Here is a 20,123-nt window from a genome sequence, read left to right on the forward strand (position 1 = left end):
TACCGTCATGCATTAAAAGCTCTTTTCGCTGTGAGTTTGGACAGAAACATATTAACATTTCATGAACTGTGAGAGCACTCCGCTGTGAATGTGGGTGAGTGCAAACGTGTGTCGGTACGTGTGCATTTGTGCTCACGTTTGCGTTCACGTTTGCAGCCGCTCATGCCACTGAAAAGCCTCCTCTGGCTGCGTTCTCCCCTGGCCTTGGCTATGTCCCCCATAGTGAGGGTAAAAATAGCACCCTGGTGCACATAGACAGCCCTCTGTGTTCCTGTGTGTAGGAATCTGGAGACGTGGGGGCTGTAACACACAGGAAATGGCTTTACTGCCAAAGCTGTTACTGCAGATATGTTTTAAACTGGTCAACATGATGGGTTTGGGAATGGGAGTGGACAGAAGGGTGTGCTTGTGTGTGTGTGTGTGGGTGGGTGGGTGAGGGCATGCTTGTGTGTATGTATGCATGCATGTGTGTGAGTGAGGGGGCTGTTTTTGGACTTCAAGCTCCTCAAAGGGGTCCTATGTGCTGCTATCAGCCTCTGGGACTCCGGGGTTGGCAGCAGATCCCAGAAACAAAGCAGTTTGTTCATTTCTTGGAAGGCCATTGAACAAGTGTCTCAGTCAGAATCTGTGACCAATGGGTGGAGAGGGAAAGCGCGGGTTTAGATATATGCATAACTGTTGGCATGGACAGATACAACACATTTACATAATTGGCGGTGAACTTGCTTTATTACTGTTACGTAAAGGCAGCTTATACTTCACCGGCAGCCATCTTTATCTTTAGTTTTAGCATTTCTCTTCCATCAAAGGCTTCTGTCATCTTTGCTCCACAATAATCTCATTGAGAAGGTGTCACCTCCTCCACAGTGTATAGTACATTGTGTGCCCCTGGTCAGGCTGAAAAAGCACAATGTTCATCTGCAAAGAGCCCAGAGGCAATGAAGGGTGGAGTGGTCGGATGAGGAAGAGGAGTGTGTGTGGTGAGCTTCAGCAGACTTTACTGGGACCAGCGTACATGAAAGGCCTCAGTGCAAGGTTAAGTTTGCCCGTGAGCCATATTTACCTGCATTTGTATGTTTTGATCCGTATGTTCAGGCTGCTGCGTGTGACTCCATGACCCTGCTGATGAAAAAGTTGGATCAGCTCAATGAGGAGAACCAAGAAGGCCAAAGCGCTAATTCCTCCCACTTGTGTGCAGCAAATGCTGATCCGGAGCAGCAGAGCAACACGGTAAGTCCAGCATAGTTCAGTAATGTGACGTGTGATTTATTTATGTGGCGCTTTTAACAGCCTTGACCTGAATTGCAAAGAATTTGTGATGAAAATAAATAAACAAAAGACACAACAAATGAAGAAACAATGAACATGAAGGTGATGTGAGAAAGAACATTTCACAGATTGTTGCAGGATGCTACAACTGTTGTCTGAATGACCAAAGTATGTCAATGTTTCTTCCACACTGCATCAGATAATATAATGGCATGTGTAAGGGATGGTGTAAAAGTTTACTGATTGTCCTCTCGTGACACTGTATATGTGCAAGTATTATTTTATGAGCTTGCGTATCCTAATCAGCTCATATTGAGCCAAAATAGTCTGTGGGTTGATGATATTCATAAGGTGATTTCATAAATAGTCTATACTTATATATTATTGTCTGTGGTTTTGGTTAATTTTAAATTTTATTTCCTGTTTTCTTTTGATGTCCTTTTTCAACCTTATGTTTTACTTCCAGTCTTTGTGCATTTCCCTCCTTTTTTGATTGCCCTCATTAGTTTCACCTGTGTCTCGTCTCCCCAGTCAGTTCTTTCTGTGTCGTTTGTCCTGTTTTGTTCACCTCCCTATTACCTGTCTGGTTCTTATTGTTCTCATTGGATTCTAGTTTTTGAATCTTGCGTTGTTCCCCGGTTCTCCTACATGTTTGCCGTCTGCTTTTCCCGACCAACTTTCCATCTCATTGGATTGAATTTGCCTTGAATATGTTTTGTTTTTCTTATGGACTTACTATCCCTGGATCACCAGCCACCTGTTGCTTGTTTCATTGGTTACCTTTCCGGTAGGTTACTATATTAAAGTAACTTTTTCCTGTTTTTACAACCTGTCTGCACTCAGTTCCTTTTCCTGATAAACGCGCTACAGTATCTCCAAATAACTCGATTAGTCGGAAAGCTGTTGCTGCACAAGACTTTTCAAAAAGTATTTTAAACTGAAATCTTTGAATTCAGGTCTAAAATACAAGAATTATTTGGATCGGAATTTCATGCTGTCTAGTGAAAACACCATCACACGAACCACATCACTTTGGCAATATTTTACACACCGGACATACTGAATACATCATTCATGGTGGCACAGACTCCTACAATTTATTATTGAGTCAGCATTCAGCGTACCACACGTTAGACAGACAGCCTACTCAGGTGAATGGGTTTCCGAGCTTGCCGTCTCTTAAGAATGCTTAATAGTTTGGATGGTCTCCAAGCCTGTTGATTTTTCCGCCATTAAAGCCTTTCATAAATCAAGCTGCGTCTGACTCGCGTGGCATCCATGTGGAAAAATCTTTGTTCCCTCAGAAACCACAGATAATAACAGCTGAGCTCATCACTGCATACTGTTATTTTTAAAGGTGTATTTAACATAATTTTTGGAGGCTGAACTCAGTCAGTGGATGTCTCCTGTGCTCTACTCCACAGCTCTCCTCTCTCAGGGCATTCCAGCTGCCTCATTATGCTTACCAAGTGTAAATCTGGTAACCTCAAACAGCTCTTTAACCAGCAACGCAGAACCTTAGGAATTCTTATAAAATGGCAGTATTTAATCAAATTAATCCCATTCAAACTGTCTGGCAAAGCAGCGAAGCAGCAGTAAAACACATTTATGGTGATGTTTTTAGCTCAGTGCATCACATTCTCTGTCAAGTAAAATCACAATTTTGTTTTCAGCGAGGATGAGAACATATCAATGTAAACTACTCAACACATTATAGTGATCAATAATAATTAAAATCAATGCAAATGGTCTGCTTGTCTAATAGCAGAGGAACAGAGAAACCATTTATACCCATAAAGTCAAATATTTATTGGGTAATAAATACCTCAGCCTAAAACTGTAATGTTTTTTTCTTCCCGTAAAGGTGTCCAAAGTTGGCGCAATAAAGAGTTAAGATTTGTGTGAATGAATGAAAATTTGAATTCAGCACTGAAATATCAGAATCCCTCTTAAATCCCCTCAAATTTTTCCTCCAGGCAACCCAGTCTCTGTCTATACTGCCTTTCTAGCAGTGACCTTTTTGTCATTGCACGTCATTCACGTAAAATACAAAAAACTGCTGCCTGTCTGTCATTATTCCATAACATTGTCTGAGTATCTTTTCATCCTTTCTCCAGCTGCTCTCCGGTAATCAATGTCTGATTGCCATCATTATTGCGTTTCCAGGAGCCCATTAGTTGTTCCATTTTTTGAAATTATTCATATCATTTCTTTGTCATGACTCTAGTGAGGGCCCATCAGCCATGCATTGATTCAGACTGAACTATTTGACTGATTATTGATTGACATTTTGTACTGGCATCCATGGTTCCCAGATGATGAATACTGAATATATGATCCCCTGAATTTAATCTAATCCTGCCAAGAGATTCATATTTATGGTTAAGTGGAAAAATATCAACAATAGAATGGGTTGCCATGGAATCTGGTATACAAGTCTGTGTCCCTTTTAGGATGAATTGTATTGAATGTGGTGATCCCCGAACTTATCAGAATTCCATATTTTCATGTTTTTTCCAAAAACCTGATCCCCATCGTCCTCAGCTCTTTGTGTTTGTGCTAGTTATTAATGTTACTCTTAATTTCAGCATGTTAGAATTGTTGTTTTGAGGATGTTATCATACTGGTGTTGCCATTAGTCATGCAAAAAATACTACTATTGTTGCATGGATCTTAGTTTTGTCCAATGTTGGATTTTCCATTATTGGAATTTTCCCGCGCAATTACTGATAGATATTAATAATTTCAAGTCAAACAAACCACATTTAGTAAGAGTGACATAATTAGATATTTATATGATGAATAAGATCGTTCAGCTTCTTTCAGTTTGAACTATACTTCGCTTTGGGGACACGGTGTCCATGATTATGTAACTGTGACCGCACAGTTCGAAAATTAACAACAGCATCATGCTGTCTCCATGATGAAAATGCTCTGCAGGGTCAGAAAGGGGATTTTTGCACAGACCAGCATTGTGCGATGTGCTGAACAGAGAATGTGTCTCTCTATGCACGCATTTATGCTTTGGATTCTCAGTGGGGGAAAAAAGCATGCTGTTTATAGAAATTTGTGCCATTCCTCGTTCACTTTCAGTTCCACACATTCCCGTCCTCACAAACCTCTGTGTTATCTTCTCAGTGTTTGTCAGGAGGGGAGAGCGGGAAGCACAGCGGCGGGTCTTCCCACTGAAGTGGGTACAGTAGATGCGTCATCAGGTCAAGCTGGGATGGTATTTCCAGTGTTGTCACCAAGCAGAGATACTGAGGGGACGGAGACAGTGTGGATAAGAGGGGGATTTTTCAGAAAGAGAGAAGGGCAGACACATCAACAGGAGTGTCTGATATCATAAAGCACTTCCCACCAACATCACCTCCTCTATATACTGCGCCACAGAAAGCAGAGATGCAGAGAACTGCTGAGGAGACAGTTGGCACGAACACAGGGGTATGAGACCAAAGGAGACACAGCAACAGTAAAAAAAAAAAAGAGGGATGCTGCAGGATATGCTGAATTTTAGCTACTAAAAGCATACATTTTGAGACATAACTGCAACAAGTGAAGCTGTCCATTAGACATCTTGATGGCAGATTTAAGTTTTTGTCTGAGCTCTTCTCAGACTTCTTGCCCATGCTAGTTTAAATGGTAGCGGATGGACGTGGTGTAATGACATTGTATCTAAGTTAAAAAATTAATCTTCGGTCTCAGCTTCAAAGCGAGCGCTGATGAGAAGTCCTCAGAAAACATTCAAGGCCTGTATTATAACCACTGGGCAAATATGTCTGCTTAGGATCATGTGATTTGATCTAAAGCTCTTAGAAAGCTATAGTTAGTAGAGTTTGTGGTGAGATTGCTCTCTTCAGCTGCTGCTTTCGGGAATGAGGTTGAGCTTTCATCTTTGTAGTCTTTGTGTTGGGCTGAGGCACCTCTCCTGTGCTCCATCTGACATCTCCTCCTCCTTTGTCCTCCCAGGGACCTCCAGCTGTGGGCAGGATGAGCGGACGAAGTCAGGATCAAGGAGCCAGATTTCCAGACAAACCCGAGCCGCTGACCAGGCGCCGCTCACGACCTCTGACCCGCAGCAGACCACTGACTCGCTCGTCCCTCTCGTCTCCTGCACATCTCCAGGCTCGACGGGCCAGGGTGAGCCACGCTGTGTTTCTGCATGTGGTTGTTTGAGAGAAAGATGGGAGCGAGTTACGGATTTTCCCTTAAAATTTGGGATTAGTCTGCTGTTGTCTGTGCCAAAGATTTGCAACACTCTAAACCCCACAACCGGCTGGCGTGTTTGAAAGTCATGTAATTTATTATTTAGATCATCTATCAGCCAGAAACTGGAAAAACAACAAGAATGAACAGATTTTGAACTTTCTGATGGGAAAATTAACCAAACCAAAGCTTAAAATCATGAATTTTCATCAATATCACTTTATTCTTCACCAAAAATATGTATTTTTATTGACCAGATTCTGTAAAATGCAAAAAATTCTGCACTTCTTGGTGCAACCAGGAAGCCATGACAGACTGAACTATGACTACAACAAAAATTCAGGGACTTTTTAGTCAAACTGGGTTGAACTGCAAGCTGTGTTTACAGAGTGCAAAGAGGAAACGAGTGTGAAAGCAAAAATGTCAAATGTAATCCGTAAAATATATATATTTCACATTTTGGTGCACCTGTAAAAATGCACGTACATATTTGTATTTTGCACAATTTCTGTAAAAGAAGTAGCTAAAGAAATTCAACTTCATTTTTTTTAATCTGTTTAAGGATTTATGGCATCATCACTGTGTCATACTAAGAAACAATTTTTAAGTTCACTCTACTTCTAGTCATGGTTGTGGTATTTCCATTGAGGTGCAGGATTTTGTGTTGCAGTAAAAATGACCCCGCAGTGAGGAAAAATGTGACAGGAGCATAAAAGCACCCAGAAACTGCTTGGAGTTCAGATTGTTTAATGGCAGCAACTGGTTTAGCCGTGCGTCTGGACTGACTTGGTGGTGAATTTTATTGTCAGAAATGAGCGCAGTATGTGGAAGTGTTGCTTCCTGGTTACATTCACATTATGGACAAGCTGTTTGGAAAGATACAGGAGAAACTGTGCCATGGTTTCTGTGTTTAATCACAAATGCCACTAGGCTATAGTCTGCTGCAGCTTCCCCCATGAGAAACGCTCTGAGGCTCAGTTTTCCTACTGATTACTACACCAGGTTACCACTCACAAGCTGCTATCATATCTGTGATTTTTCTCATTTCGATCAGATTACAGACCAAACCTTCCATCGTTCCTGCAGTTTGCTCGCTCTCCCAAAACACGCTACACAACATCAAACACTTTGCAGCTCACACTGGAGACAGGAGCTTCAGAAGAATGTCTGATTGATATAAAGTCATCTTTAAATCGTTTGAGGAAATGTTTTGATGTTCACCAAACTCAATTTGTAGCATTTATTGAGTGAAACCTTGGGGCTGTGGTGTGTAATTGTGGTTTTCCATGAAGAGTGGGCTGACACAAACTGCATGAAAGACGCTTTATTTATCATAGTTAGAGCTGCTGACCTCTCTGCCAGTTATATCTTATACTGGGAATTCCTGCTCAAAGCTCTTTACAGGAAAGTTAGTGTTTTCCACATTTTGTGTTTTCACTTTTTCTTTCCTATGCACAATTTACTCCCTTCTCCTTTTCTTCTGTCGTCCTCCTCCCTCTGTCTGGGCATCTGTCCAGTCTGCATTTCCTGCCCTGTTGTGTAAATAAAGTGAAAGTAAAAGGATGAGACAGCTCTGCTCTATCTAGCAGTATGCAAGGTCACCCTTTTCTCTCCGTCAGCACTGCGGCAACAACGCAAACTACCACAATTACACCACCGCTCAACTGATACCACTGTCAGACAGATGAAGGGAGTTCAGGAGCAAGATAGGAGGAAATGAATAATTGCAGCATCCACAAGTTCACAGCGTTTTCTATTTTTTTGTATTCATTTTTTAAAACTGATATTTAAAACAATGGATATTTTTGACAAGTGTAATCAACAGAGCTGTTAGTCATTAAAGTCTGATCTTTATACTGGAAATAATAGAAAAAATAAACCCAACCTAAAGCTTTTCCTGGAGCTTTTGTGCAAGATGTTAAGAGTTAAGCATGAATTTTGTATGTAGTGTGATTGAAAGCTTTAGGAAAAGCTAGAAAGTGGATCAAAGTTCTTCTGTATTTTTATACATATGTGATACGCAGGTCAAAAAAAGGTTTCAGCATCGCTGTTAAATTTAGTTAGAAAATTGCATAATGTCAGCAGCATTTGCTTTAATGGGTACACACTGACATATTACAGTTTTAATGTGGGTAAACAGCAGCTATATGTACATATCTGTTTGTGTTTTTTCAAAACAGCAGGAAAAAAATACTGTCCTGGTTTTTATCTAAGTGCTCTGTGTAGGTGTAGTAGCTGCACTGCACTGCAGATGGAGGTTTCCATGAGAGATGGCACGACTACAGAATACAGCGGTACAGTCCTTTGGTGTCAGAATTAGGAGTTGTGTATATTTGTGAGGGAGTGTGTCCGTGTGTGTTTGTACATGCAGGTAGGTAGAGGGAGCAGCAGGAGCCGTGGGATCAGACTGATGCTGAGGAGCGGGTTTATTTTCCCCTAACCGTGACTGATAAAATACAGCTGTCCAAACTGACACACACACACACACACACACACACACACACACACACACACACACACACACACACACACACACACACACACACACACACACACACACACACAGATACAATGTTCTTTTTGACTTCAGACTAAGAGCAGTTTTTACATCAAAGCTATTTGTGGAAACAAGCGCCGACCTTTTCAGTTTTCATCTATTCAAACCAGCAGTGTTCAGAGCAAATTTTGAATTTTGTAAATGAAATATTAGACCAAAATACATATGAAGATGAGATGTATGTAAGGAAGCTACATATGGCAGCCCTGTCTCCCCAAAAAATGTAATTTCTGTGCAACTAAACTGCATTCTCAATTACATTTTTAAAGAAAGGTATTTTTCACCAATTTACATTTGCTTGTGATGTATCACAATTATAGTAATTGTATTCAGTTTTTTTTCAAATCCCTGTCCTTGTGTGTCTCTAGTTGTTTTACCTCCTCCCTTTGTTTCCTTCCTCTTTTGATTGCCTTCACTACTCTCAGACTTTTGTGTCTCATGCGTCACTTGTGTCTTGTTTCTCTAATTAGTTTTTTCTGTATAAATGGTCTCATCTTTCCATCTTTCTTGCCAGTTTGTTCATTTATCTTGTGTTCATCTACCTGAATTCTCCGTCATGTTCCTCATCTGATTCTCGTTTGTACATTTAGTTTTCTGAATCCTGTTTGTCAACCTCTTGTTTTCAATCCCTTGTTTGTGCATTTTGTACTTTTTTTTTGCATTCTGTTTTCTCACAGTTAGTTTCTTTTGATATTCTCTTTTGACTCAGTTTGTGTACACCTACATTCCCCGGCAGCCCTTTATTTACTCCCCAGCACTTCAGCAAGTTTATTAAAATTTGTCTTTTTGTTTCCACAACCTGCCTGCTATCTCTAAGTATCTGCACTTGAGTCCTTACCTGATGGTCCCCTGATATTTGAAATCAACATGTCTTTTCTGTTTATTTTATTACTTTACTATATCTAGTTGTTTTGCTTCCTCCCTTTGTTTGTTTCCCTCCTCTTTGTATTGTCCTCACTACTTTCACCTGTCTCGTGTGACACCTCTGTCTTGTTTCACCAACTAGTTTGTGTATAAATGGTCTTGTCCTTCCATATTTCTTGCCAGTTTGTCTGTTCACTTACCTTGTGTTTACCTGAGTGAATTCTCCCTCATGTTCCTCTTCTGATTCTTATTTGTACATTTAGTTTTCTAAATCATGTTTGTCAGCCTGCAGCCAAACAATTATAGACTAGATGGAGTGGGACTCATCACCCTGGTAACCCAGAAATGTAGTTTTGGTGTCTGAACCAAACAGCAAGTGAAAACTAAAGGAGTTCAAATGCAATTTTAGTCTGACAATAGTGTTCTCACATGAGTTGCAAACCTTGGCCTCTTTGGAAAAGGTCTTGTTGCCGACTTATGCTGCTACCTCCTGTGGTGGACTTTCCTTTGCTACAATGTCACAGTCGTACCTTTCAGAGACACTTTTTTTTTTCAAAGTGAGAATGCAGTTTAGTTGCATAGGAGCATAATAACAGTGGGCTAGTGTTTTTTTGTTTTAAGACAGACTTGGAAAAACTGGCGAACCTGAATTGTGATCTTTTAAAATGACTGTCATTTTCAGTTGTGAAACAGAAAACAAATCACCTCTTTTATGTGAAACGAAGCATTTTATTTCCCTCTATCATTTTAAAACTTTACCTGTCAGATGAGATGATGCTTTGTCGTTTTCGTAATGTACATCGTACAGAATGACCTCAGGAACCCTAATGGAAATTGAGCAGAACTGTAGGTGAATTCCAGCTTCTTTGTATGGATGTGGGGTTTTCCTGTGACAGTGGCAGCATTCATGACACACTGTGTTTCATACACTGGTTAGGAAGTAATCTGGGTCATTAGGTGCCCTAACCTTAACATTTGTCTGGAACAGTGGATGGTACTGAACTGTAAAACATCATACTGGAAGCTAGTCAAATCAACTTAAATATCTTTTTCCTGACCATTTTACACCTTAACCTGACTACCTGTAACTCAAACTGTAAGTTAGTGTTAAATGAAGAAGAAATGCTTTGAACTTAAAATAACCATTGTCTATGTAAGTAGTTGATTCAACTTAATGTCTTAAGTTTGTTGAACTTATTGTCTCAAATTCAGTTCATTTGACTCCGCTTGTTTTACATTTTCATCACCTATCAGAAGACTTGAAACTAATTAATCATTTGAAATGCAGTTAACTCTCTCTTTAAAGGAATACATTTTAAATTTCATAATCTTAAAATTATGTACAGTGTGTATGACTTGATGATGGATTTTACTGTTATTTTTCTTTATGTTAAAGTCTAATTAATTCTTCCCTTACATCAGTTATTGTCATCTATTTTGATTACCTTTTCTGTCATGCCCCCTTTTTTATTTTAATTTTACCTTTTCAAATCAGCTCATAGACTTTCAACCCCCACACACGCCTTCACTGTCCTTTTGCAATTTCCTGTGATTTTTATTGCATCATCTATCATGATTTAAGTAGCTTTTCCTTGAAAGGACTTCAGTCTCATTCATCAAATGGATGTCAGCTATTGATTTGCTTCACTTGTGATTTTTTTTTTCCTTTTTAATTCCAGTAAATCTGTCATTTATTTGAACAAATTAGCCTTTGGTGCTTGGTGGGTGTTCATACAGTGAAAAGGCCTAAACAGTTTCTGTTTCTCTTGGTTGAACCAGATTTAGAATTAGGGTCATATTCCCTGCTACTGTGTATCAGACATACTGAGTTTACATTCTCCGCTGCTTCAGAGTAAGTGTTTGTATATGTTACTGCTTTTTTTCTGATGCTTATCTTATGTTTCTTTCTCCTTCTCTCTTTTGCCATGCCAGGCGGCTGCAAAGGTGACCAGTGGATCAGCAGGTATGATAACCTTTAAAGTGAGAATGTGTGTGTTTGTCAGTGAATGTTTGTGTATATGTAAGGGGGGGCTGTGTGCATTCACTGTCCTGTCTGTTGGATGGTTTGCATTCCCACTTTGGGATAAAACTGGACTTCTGGGAATGTCTCCCACATGATTCGTAGCCACTATGTCAAACCTCAGACACTCAGAAATAATGATATACTGTATAGTACAACACGAACACACACACACAGACACACACACACACACACACACACACACACACACACACACACACACAGTCTAGCTTGTGCATATTTAGGTGCAGAAAACACAATCCGCATCCGCTTTGAAGTTATGGTTACTTATAGCTCACAGAAGCTGACCTTCGCCTTCACCAGAGCAAAAACAGGTTTTGTAATTTAAAGTCTGTTGCTATAATTTATTCTTTTCATTCTAAGATGAATTTTTATTATTTCTCTTTTTCCCCTCTGGGAGTCACGCTCTCTGAAACTGTGATACAAGCATCTAAGGAGATGATTAATGAGTCTAACTCTGGCCCTATCCATATCTCTTATCCTCAGAGTGTGTCTCTTTTGATTGACATGCACAGGCGTCATGGCGACTGTAGTTAAGTGCAACCCGGGGAGATGTCTTGGCGACAGGGTCACATTGGCTGCGCTGTGAGATTGTTTACTTTTGTGTGTTTTGTCTGTACGTGTGTATATACGTGTGTGTCGTAACGGTCGGGGAGTCTCCGATGTGGCAGTACCACCAGCCGGGGTCACATTACTGTCAATGATAGTCCTCGGAGGAGAGGTGTACTGTGGGTAATGAGGCCCCAGAGGCTGCCGGGAGGTCAGAGGGGATGCCATCAGTGGCATGCGACGAGCGTGTGTTTGTGTATTTGCGAGAAACATTTCATACAAACATGGCAGCGCTGAGAGAGGAGTGTAGATTAGATTCATTGTTTGGCCGTTCATGCTTCAGGTTTGTTTTCTCACTCAAGAGTGTTTATTTTCTCCTCTGATATCAGGAAACGTTTTGGCTCTTTGACCAAAAATCCCTTCTAATCAATCAGTGTTTGTCAGCCTGTGTGGTCTGTGTCTTAGCTGCGCAGCTGCACGATATGATACGGTCATATCTCTGCTCACATAACTGACATTCACTCTGCTCACTGCCAGATAAACAGGGAATTCCTCCCAGGAGTTTTATCCAGAACTGGTGCTGTTCATACTGTGTTCTCTGCTGGGTGCCTCCTTATCTGCCTGCAGATTATTGTAATTGCCCTCGGCGTGTATCTTTGATGTGTTCATTGACTGGGACAGCTTTATTGAATATCTGTGGCTACATTTAAGAGGGAATTCATGGCATGATGGTGTGTGGTTTGAACTGAATCGGCCCTCAAGCCACAGAGGACAAAATGTTTTAATCTCTGCAAAGATTTATTGTCAGTAAATTTTTCTGGAAAATTAATATGCACTAGCAGTGCAGTATTTCTCTATAGATGTTTACGGGCTTTGTTTGATCTCAAACTTGCATTTAAATGATCCCTTAATCTTTGAGGTCACCTCCATGGTGCCTGCAGTGTCTTACTTCTGCACATTGCACAAAACAGATTTTTCACCATCTTAACCCACTTCTCAACTTGGATTAAGGATTATGAAAAATTCATTTGCCTACTTGATGTGGCCGTTTGTCATGTGACTTGCAAATTGTAAAGGCGATGTGAAAATATTTGGACTTGTGTCAGTACTAGGAAGCCTCAAACATTATTGTTACATTTTTGAAAAGTTCATAATTTTGTACTGTTTTTGTGCAAATGCAATAAAAATGCATTCTTGTTTACATTTTAAAACAAATGCATTTTCTCCAATACAAGTAAGACTGTGTCATAGTACAAAAGGCTTCCAATCTGAAGAGGCCACAAAGTTTGCATGAGGATGCCGGCCTAAGTCAGCAACAGCACTTTCAACCAGGAGACTGGGGGTTTCCATCCCATGTGGAACCTCTTACATTTAAGTATTGTTTTTACTTGTTGTTTACTCTTACAACAAGTAAAAATGGTTGTTTTACTACTTGTTAGAGGTTTGGTTAAATTTAGCCACCCAAAACTATGTGGTTAGGTTTAGGAAAATATCACACTTTGGGTTAAAACACAATTATGTTTGAAGCTTCTTCTCCGCTTTCTGGGTTACCAGGGTGATGAGTCCCGCCCCATCTGATATATGGTTGGCTGAAAAGGAGTGGCTGTAAAGCTAGAATATTAAAGGCATAGATCAGTTGATATGAAACCTTTTGTAACACGTCTGACAAAAAATGCACAAAAATGATACAAAATTTTGTTGAAAATGTCATTTAGTTAAATGGAAAAGTGTTTTTTGGAGACAGGGCTGGTATAGCAAACAAGTGCTCTGCCAGTTATGCAGAAAACAACCAAATGGCCTCACAGTGCTGCAGTTAAGGATACCAGTGCTCCTAACTATCGACCACAGAGCTTGAAGCAGCTTGAGAAGATGACCAGTGCATTCAAATGAAAAGTGATAATCAGCACTGTAGACTTAAGTCCCATGCTTTGGACTAGATGGGAGTTGTACAGTAAATCTGGTATCTTTAGATTTAACTTTATACAAATTCAACACAGATTTTAATGCTAGTCATTCATGGCTTCACTTGAAGTCCAGCTTTTTGAATCGGAATGATTTGATTACCTTCTCGAACCTCAAAGATGAGAAATACAGCAAAGCAATTCTTGATTTCCATCCATCCATCCATCCATCCATCCATCCATCCATCCATCCATCCATCCATCCATCCATCCATCCATCCATCCATCCATCCATCCATCCATCCATCCATCCATCCATCCATCCATCCATCCATCCATCCATCCTCTAAGCAGGTCATTCCAGACTTCCCTCTTCACAGCAACATTTTCTAGTTCTTCCTGGAGGATCCCAAGGTGTTCCCAGGTCAGATGAGATATGTTATCCCTCTCGTCAGTTTTGGGTCTACCATGGGGTCTCCTCCCAGATCTCATTTTCTCGGTCCCTACCCAGAGCTCATGACCATAAAGGTGAGGGTTGTAATGAAGACCAACTGGTAAATCAAGAGCTTCGCTCTCCAGCTTTGCTCCCTCAGTCTTTCTCACGCTCTGCTTTCCTGTTACCCATGAACAAGACTCAGTGATACTTAAACTCCTTCACAGTTGGCAGCAATTCACCCCCAACCAAGAAAGAGCAACCTACTGGTTTCCAGCAGAGAACCTTGGCTTCAGACTCGGAGGCACTGACTTTCATTTCTGCAAAAAACAAAACCAAGTAATTTGCAAAAGCAGACACGCAACTCTGAGGTTCCCAAACCAGACACCTTGGTCACCCTGGGTGTGTCTTAAGATCCTGTCCATGAATGACTCAAACAAAATCAGAGACAAGGTACTACTTTGGCAGCGTCTCAGTGGGAACATGTTTGACTTTATGCAGAGAAAACATCTCAAACTTTGCGTCTATACGATACTGAATGGCTCATAGCAGCAGCCACATTCTCATACATACTTACCTCATACAAGTATTATATGTTTGACTTAAAACTTTTCATCGTTGGGCGTTTGAGTCCAGTCCAACATTGGGACAATAGCTTCATTCCACCTTTGCATTTTTTTTTTTAGAAACTGCACACTACTACATCTCTTGCAAAGATATTTCAGAAGAGTGTTGCTATTTTAGAGCGCCTGATAAGCTACAGATGACCTTGGTCTGAAAAAACACACTCTGACACACATTCTCGACATTTTCACTGCAGTCTAGGATTATAAAAAACACATATAATCCATCAGTATTTTCACATTATTGGAAAGTGCTCAGAGGGGCTGTGAGTAATCTCAACCTATGGCCCGGGAATCCTTTTAGTGTGACTCTTGCATGTCTGTAATATGTTTTTAATAAATCAGACTGGAAGAATTCAGCATCATCTGCGGCTCCAGCAACCTCTTGACACACATTTTCCTAGATTCGGTCTAATGCTGATATTTAACCCAAAACTCTTCTTTTTTCATATTTTAGTTGTTACTAAAGACGCAAACTTTCTCTTTTGACTTGTGTAAATCAGGTTTCAGTCTAACAATGCTGAAAGTGTGAAAAAAAACTCCACTGCGTTACGCCTAAGATACCTCACACAGAAAAGAAGCTGGCTCAGCCATTAATTTGCAATAAACCTTTATAACTTAATGACGGTGGCTTGCTGTGGTGTTATTATGGGCAAATGTGTGTGCTGGTAGCTGTGATGTGCAGATCCAACCGAGTGCACACTTTAAAGGTTCGTAGTGCTAGGAGGTCCCTTATTAACTCGCTGCTTAGTAAGTGAACGTGTGTCAGTGTGTGTGTGTCGTGTAAATATTGCAGCAGTGTGCAGCAGTTCCTTTAACAAGTCTGGAAGTGGATTTGGCTGCAGTCCCAGTCTCTCCTCCCGTTTCTTCCTTCACCTCTCCCTTTTCATTTTTCCTCTGTCTTTCTGCCCTCTGCTGTCTCTTCTGATTGTCCAAACTGTAAATTGACCCTCGCAGAGATGATTTCTTCTCGTCCGTCTTCGTTTATTTGTTCTACTGTAACTGTTTGCTATTGGTCCATTAGCATGACTTTTATCCCCTGAACTTCTGTATGGATCCTTTTCCCAAAGCCTTTTTTCTTAATCTTTAAAGAACATGCATGTAACATGACTTGCAAATGCAATAATACAAAAATAATCTCACGCATTTATTGTATATCTATATTGTCATACTATCCAGAACCTATTATCCAGCCTTTACTTTCTTCCTTGTCTTAAAACTTCTTACTAAATGCTTGAATAGCAGAAATAAGGAGCAATTCACATGCATCGAAATCTTATTTTCCTCTTTGTCTCTATTCTTGTTTTGAATTTGCACATAAAAAGCTGAGCATCAGTATCAGATATATAAAACAATATTCAGTTTGATTTATTATTAACTTATCACATTAAAACATACATTTTCTGAAGTCTCTTTGTTCTCGGTGAGCCCCTGGCTTCATTGGTGAATGCTTTGGTCTCTTTTCACATCTTTATACTGTGAAGCAATAGTGAAGAGTCGGTAATGTTTAACCTCTTTAGCTCCAGGATAGTTTCTGAAACTTCCACCTGAAAAACATCCCTAAATTTAGTCAATGACTGCAGCAAAACTGTAAGCCAAGAAATAAACCCTGGGCTCTGTGGATAAGGGACACTTGAGAGAACTGTGAAATAGACTGTAAAAAAAAAATCTAGAATTTTACTTTTTTCTCGATTTTTGGTAATAGTGAAATTTTATAGTGGAATAGTGGAATTGCTAATTGTAAAAATACAAAACAGGGAAAATTTGTAAAAAAAAAAAAAAAAAAAAAAAAAGAAAATTATTCAACAAAATTTCAACTAAAAACTGTTAAATATTTTTCCAGTGAATGACGGTGACCAATGCCAAGCACTGATTCATCATGAGTTTGTTTCAAAATACCCCCAAATGGAAGAAGCAAAGTCAGAAGATGCTGTGGGTGTAGTTCTGATCTGTTACAGTAGCTTCTCTTCAGTTTCAGAGTTTCACTATAATTAGACACACATCATGCTTGAGATAATGACTGCCATGTTCAGCACGAGAGCGTGATGGTGATGGTTTATTTGTAACAGAAATGCCATTACATTTGGCAGCTTTTAAGCCAAGACCAGACTGCTGCTTGTGTGTTTGTACATGTTTTAGTATGCATGTCTGGCAGCATACATATTTGTGTATCGCCTGTACACACTTGCATGTTTGTGTGTGGTCCCGCAACCCTATACCAGCTTGAGGAAGGAAGTGGGTCCTTGAGGATTTTCCAGGAAAAATGCTTATTTTAACGGCTCAAAACCTCCCTATATGCACACAGCTCCAAGTGCCTTCATAATGAGACACTCAGCAACAAGGCACTCCTATCAGCATGTGATCTGCACTCCCATGACCTGTGGAGTTTCCTTCGTGTCCATTAGCTATTGTTTCCCCTCCCGGTCCTGCCCCAGGTCCTGCTACTTCCATACCACAGTCTGCACCCCGTAGTCCTGTGCACTCGGCTTTCAAAGCTCCAAATACATCGTCCACCCCTCCGCATTCAGCGACGTGCTTTATACCTCAGCCTGGCTCTGCTTCCCATAGGGCCGCCCCGGTTTCCTCTATTTCCCATCTGTATCGTCTCTCCTCTTTGGCCCGTCGGCCGAGACCTTTGCTTTGTGCCGCTGGCCTGGGGTGATAGCCATCTCCTGCTGTAGGTGATCCAGTCTCCTGAACAGGAGGTGGACGATGTCAGCAGGCTTATCTTCAAGGCCGGACAATGGAAGTTGTTGTTGTTGTTGTTACTGGAGAGTGTGTGGATAGACACTCTGAATTAGCTCCTGACCCACTTTTCTCCCCCCGTTGGCCCATTTTTTTTTTTTTTTAAGGAACTGACCAGAGTAGCATTCCTCAGCGGCTGGTGCAGAAATATTGACAGAGACACGCTGATACTGTTGACTCAAGCCAACATGGACAGATGGGGTATAATGTTGGCGCTCCACATTGCTATTTTAGTTTAGATCCTCTTGTGATGACACATGGTAAGCATATGGATCCTAAAATAACAAAAACATAATAGCGCATTATTTCTCGCTCCCACACACTTCTCTGTATTTTAGTCAAGCCTGCTGCTCATAACTCAAATGTCAGGCAGGAAAATGTGAATCGTTTCCACTCAGGCTTTCTCCTTCTTCCACTGGAAAATCAAACGTCTTCAAGCTTTTAGCAGAAAAGATTTCAGATATTTGTCTTAAATTGGGTTGTCTCTGCTCAGATCTCAGTGCCACCATCGTCTGACTTCTCTTTTTTTTCCGCTCTTGCTGAGTCTTCACCGCCTTCCCTTCAACCTGCCAATCACAATGGCATCAAAGTCAGAGGTCAAGTTAGCAAGATAAGCTCTGAATCCCAAACACATCAGCAATTTTTATATGAATTTCCATATTTAACGCAAGTTGAGGTTGTTGCTGCCTTTACTTCCTTTAGCTTTTATTTACTTCTCTGTAAATACTTGGAATTTCATAGAAACGACTTGCAAATAGCTGCTGCCACAGTTTTCGCTCCATGCTTGGCTCTTGCAGGTAAAGAACACATAAACAGATGCTGCGAGCCGAATCCTCACTCTTCATAATGCTTTTTGGGGATGTGAGCTGCATATGGAATCACTATGTGATCCAAAGTACGATTATTGGATGGACGTGCATGTGTGTGAGTGTGTGTCTCGTGGATAACTAAAACACATAACTTGAACTAGGAATTTAGGTCAAGGTCACACTGTGCCATCTGTTTAATGCTTTCACTTAATCTGGAGGTTTTTCCACTTGAAGCGGACCGGTGCTTCTCTCTGCAGGTGACACGCCACCGACAGTTTGTTTTACACGATGTAAAAAAATGCTGCAGAAATTTTCATGCCACACGAATGCGAGTCTCTGTCTCAATTCGTTATTTGTTGAGTTTTGATTGCAGTGGACCTGATGATTACAAGCAAGCAGCTGTTGAGGTGACATGCTGTATAAATATGGGGGTTATGTCTATGTGTGTCTCAGTCTCGAACAGTGGAATCAAGTGAGCTGAGCTGCTTGGCCTGAATGACTGAGTGTTGCTGAAAATAGAAGGCAGAGAGAAAGTGGCAGAGATGGAGCAGAAGAGAAAAAAATGAGCTGGAGGAGGAATGGATATAGGGTGCATGTTAGCGGAGAAGACATGTAAATTTAAGGAAGCTTCGAGAGGGAAGTGGGTTGGACACGGTGCTTTTGTCACAGCCTTTGATCATGTGATCTGTTGAATCATTGATTAGACTGAACTCGCTGACCCAGACTCTGCGAGCTCATGCAGCTATTGACTTTTTACAGACAGAAAAGGAGAATCTCAAGAACATTGGATTCTGGGAGGTTTTTTTGGAAGATTAAAATGTTCAGGAAAGTCAAATGTAGCTAAAATTCTGCCAAAATGTGGAACTCAATGCCATCAGTTTCCTTTTTTATTAGAGATTTGTCTGTAGATTTTCAGTCACTGTACATTTTTTGGGGGTGCTTTTGGATTCTTTAAGACCTCTCATCCTTCAAGCCTCCTTTTGATGCAGCTCTTAGGATTAATTTAGAAATACTCCAGGGTTGTAATGATGTTCAGGCCTCAGAAGATGAGCAGGAGTATTTGTAAAATTGAAACCACTGGAGACTAATGGAAATCTAGGGATTGGAACATCTTTGCAACCCTGGCATGCAGTTTGTGCAATCATTGACTCACTTTGCAGTTTGCATGACACAACTTCCTCACCTCGGATGACCTGACAGGAAGAAGGATGAGAAACTCCTTCCATTTTTCTTCACCTTCTCCTCCTGCTTTTTTTTTCTCTAAACCAGCTTCTGTCCATTTCTCCACTGGAGCTGCAAGATCTGATTGCCCCCACCGGTGGAGATGCCCATGCTCTGCTGTGTATTTGTACAGAAAATCAGATCCCAGGTCTGTCCAGAGCATGTCCATTGTGCTGCTTTGATTGGCTGTTTGTGCCGTGGAATGTGTTGGTTTGGTGTTTTGATTGGCCGCTGCTGTGAGACAGTCTTCCTGTGGCGCTGTTTCTCTCTCTCTCTGCCTCGGGTGAAGGCTGACCTCAAGGACCAGCTCGCCATCCACGTTTCATAGGCTTCATCGTCACAGGGGAGAAATATAAGACTAACTGTGTCACTGGGACGTTTGGTAGTTTTCCCACACAAGTATTTAATTTCTCCCGTCTTTTCACACTGTTTCTCAACCCAAAAGCTTTTCTAGTTTATTTAAGAACAGATTTTATTCACTGCAGCAGCCGATACACTCCAGGTACAACTAGAATTTTTGCATCCCACATTTCTTGCTTTGGATTTCTCTTCTAAAAGATAGAGCAGGTCAAAATTAAGAATCCTAGAGAATGTTTAAAGTTTTAATAATGCTAACAATTTCAGGCTGTTTCCAACTTCCTATGAACAGTTCCAGTACAGTGCGAATGAATCGGTGCTAGCAAACGTTGCAGTGACAATTACAGCAATTTCCTTGTTCTAATTGGTCGACTGATGCTCGTCTCTTGTGAAAATGGAATTTACGTCACTCACAACATTATCAGGGTCATTTTGTCGGGTTTCACAAAACTGTCTCCAGAGCCTCAGAACGCATTATGCAGCTGTTTCACACACTGAAATACACATGTAAAAATCAGTCCTGTTTTTCAAATATAGGCAGTTTTCTT

The 20,123-nt window shown here is 40.7% G+C and overlaps 1 protein-coding gene across 2 annotated transcripts in view; it reads left to right on the plus strand.

Annotated features, from left to right (window-relative positions):
* The window catches only part of stard13a (StAR-related lipid transfer (START) domain containing 13a), a 59,924-nt gene that overhangs the window by 6,009 nt on the left and 33,792 nt on the right, over positions 1-20,123 (plus strand). Inside the window, exons 3-5 of one of the 2 annotated variants that reach the window (XM_035943040.2) lie at positions 1,096-1,230; positions 5,239-5,409; positions 10,829-10,859. In XM_035943040.2, the coding sequence (XP_035798933.2) occupies positions 1,096-1,230; positions 5,239-5,409; positions 10,829-10,859 (337 nt within the window). Of the gene's footprint in view, positions 1-1,095; positions 1,231-1,908; positions 2,057-5,238; positions 5,410-10,828; positions 10,860-20,123 lie in introns of those variants that run through there. The other variant, XM_023298500.3, reaches the window with a different exon arrangement.

The sequence above is a fragment of the Amphiprion ocellaris genome, chromosome 14 (genome assembly GCF_022539595.1).
Source record: "Amphiprion ocellaris isolate individual 3 ecotype Okinawa chromosome 14, ASM2253959v1, whole genome shotgun sequence".
NCBI classification, from domain to species: domain Eukaryota; kingdom Metazoa; phylum Chordata; class Actinopteri; family Pomacentridae; genus Amphiprion; species Amphiprion ocellaris.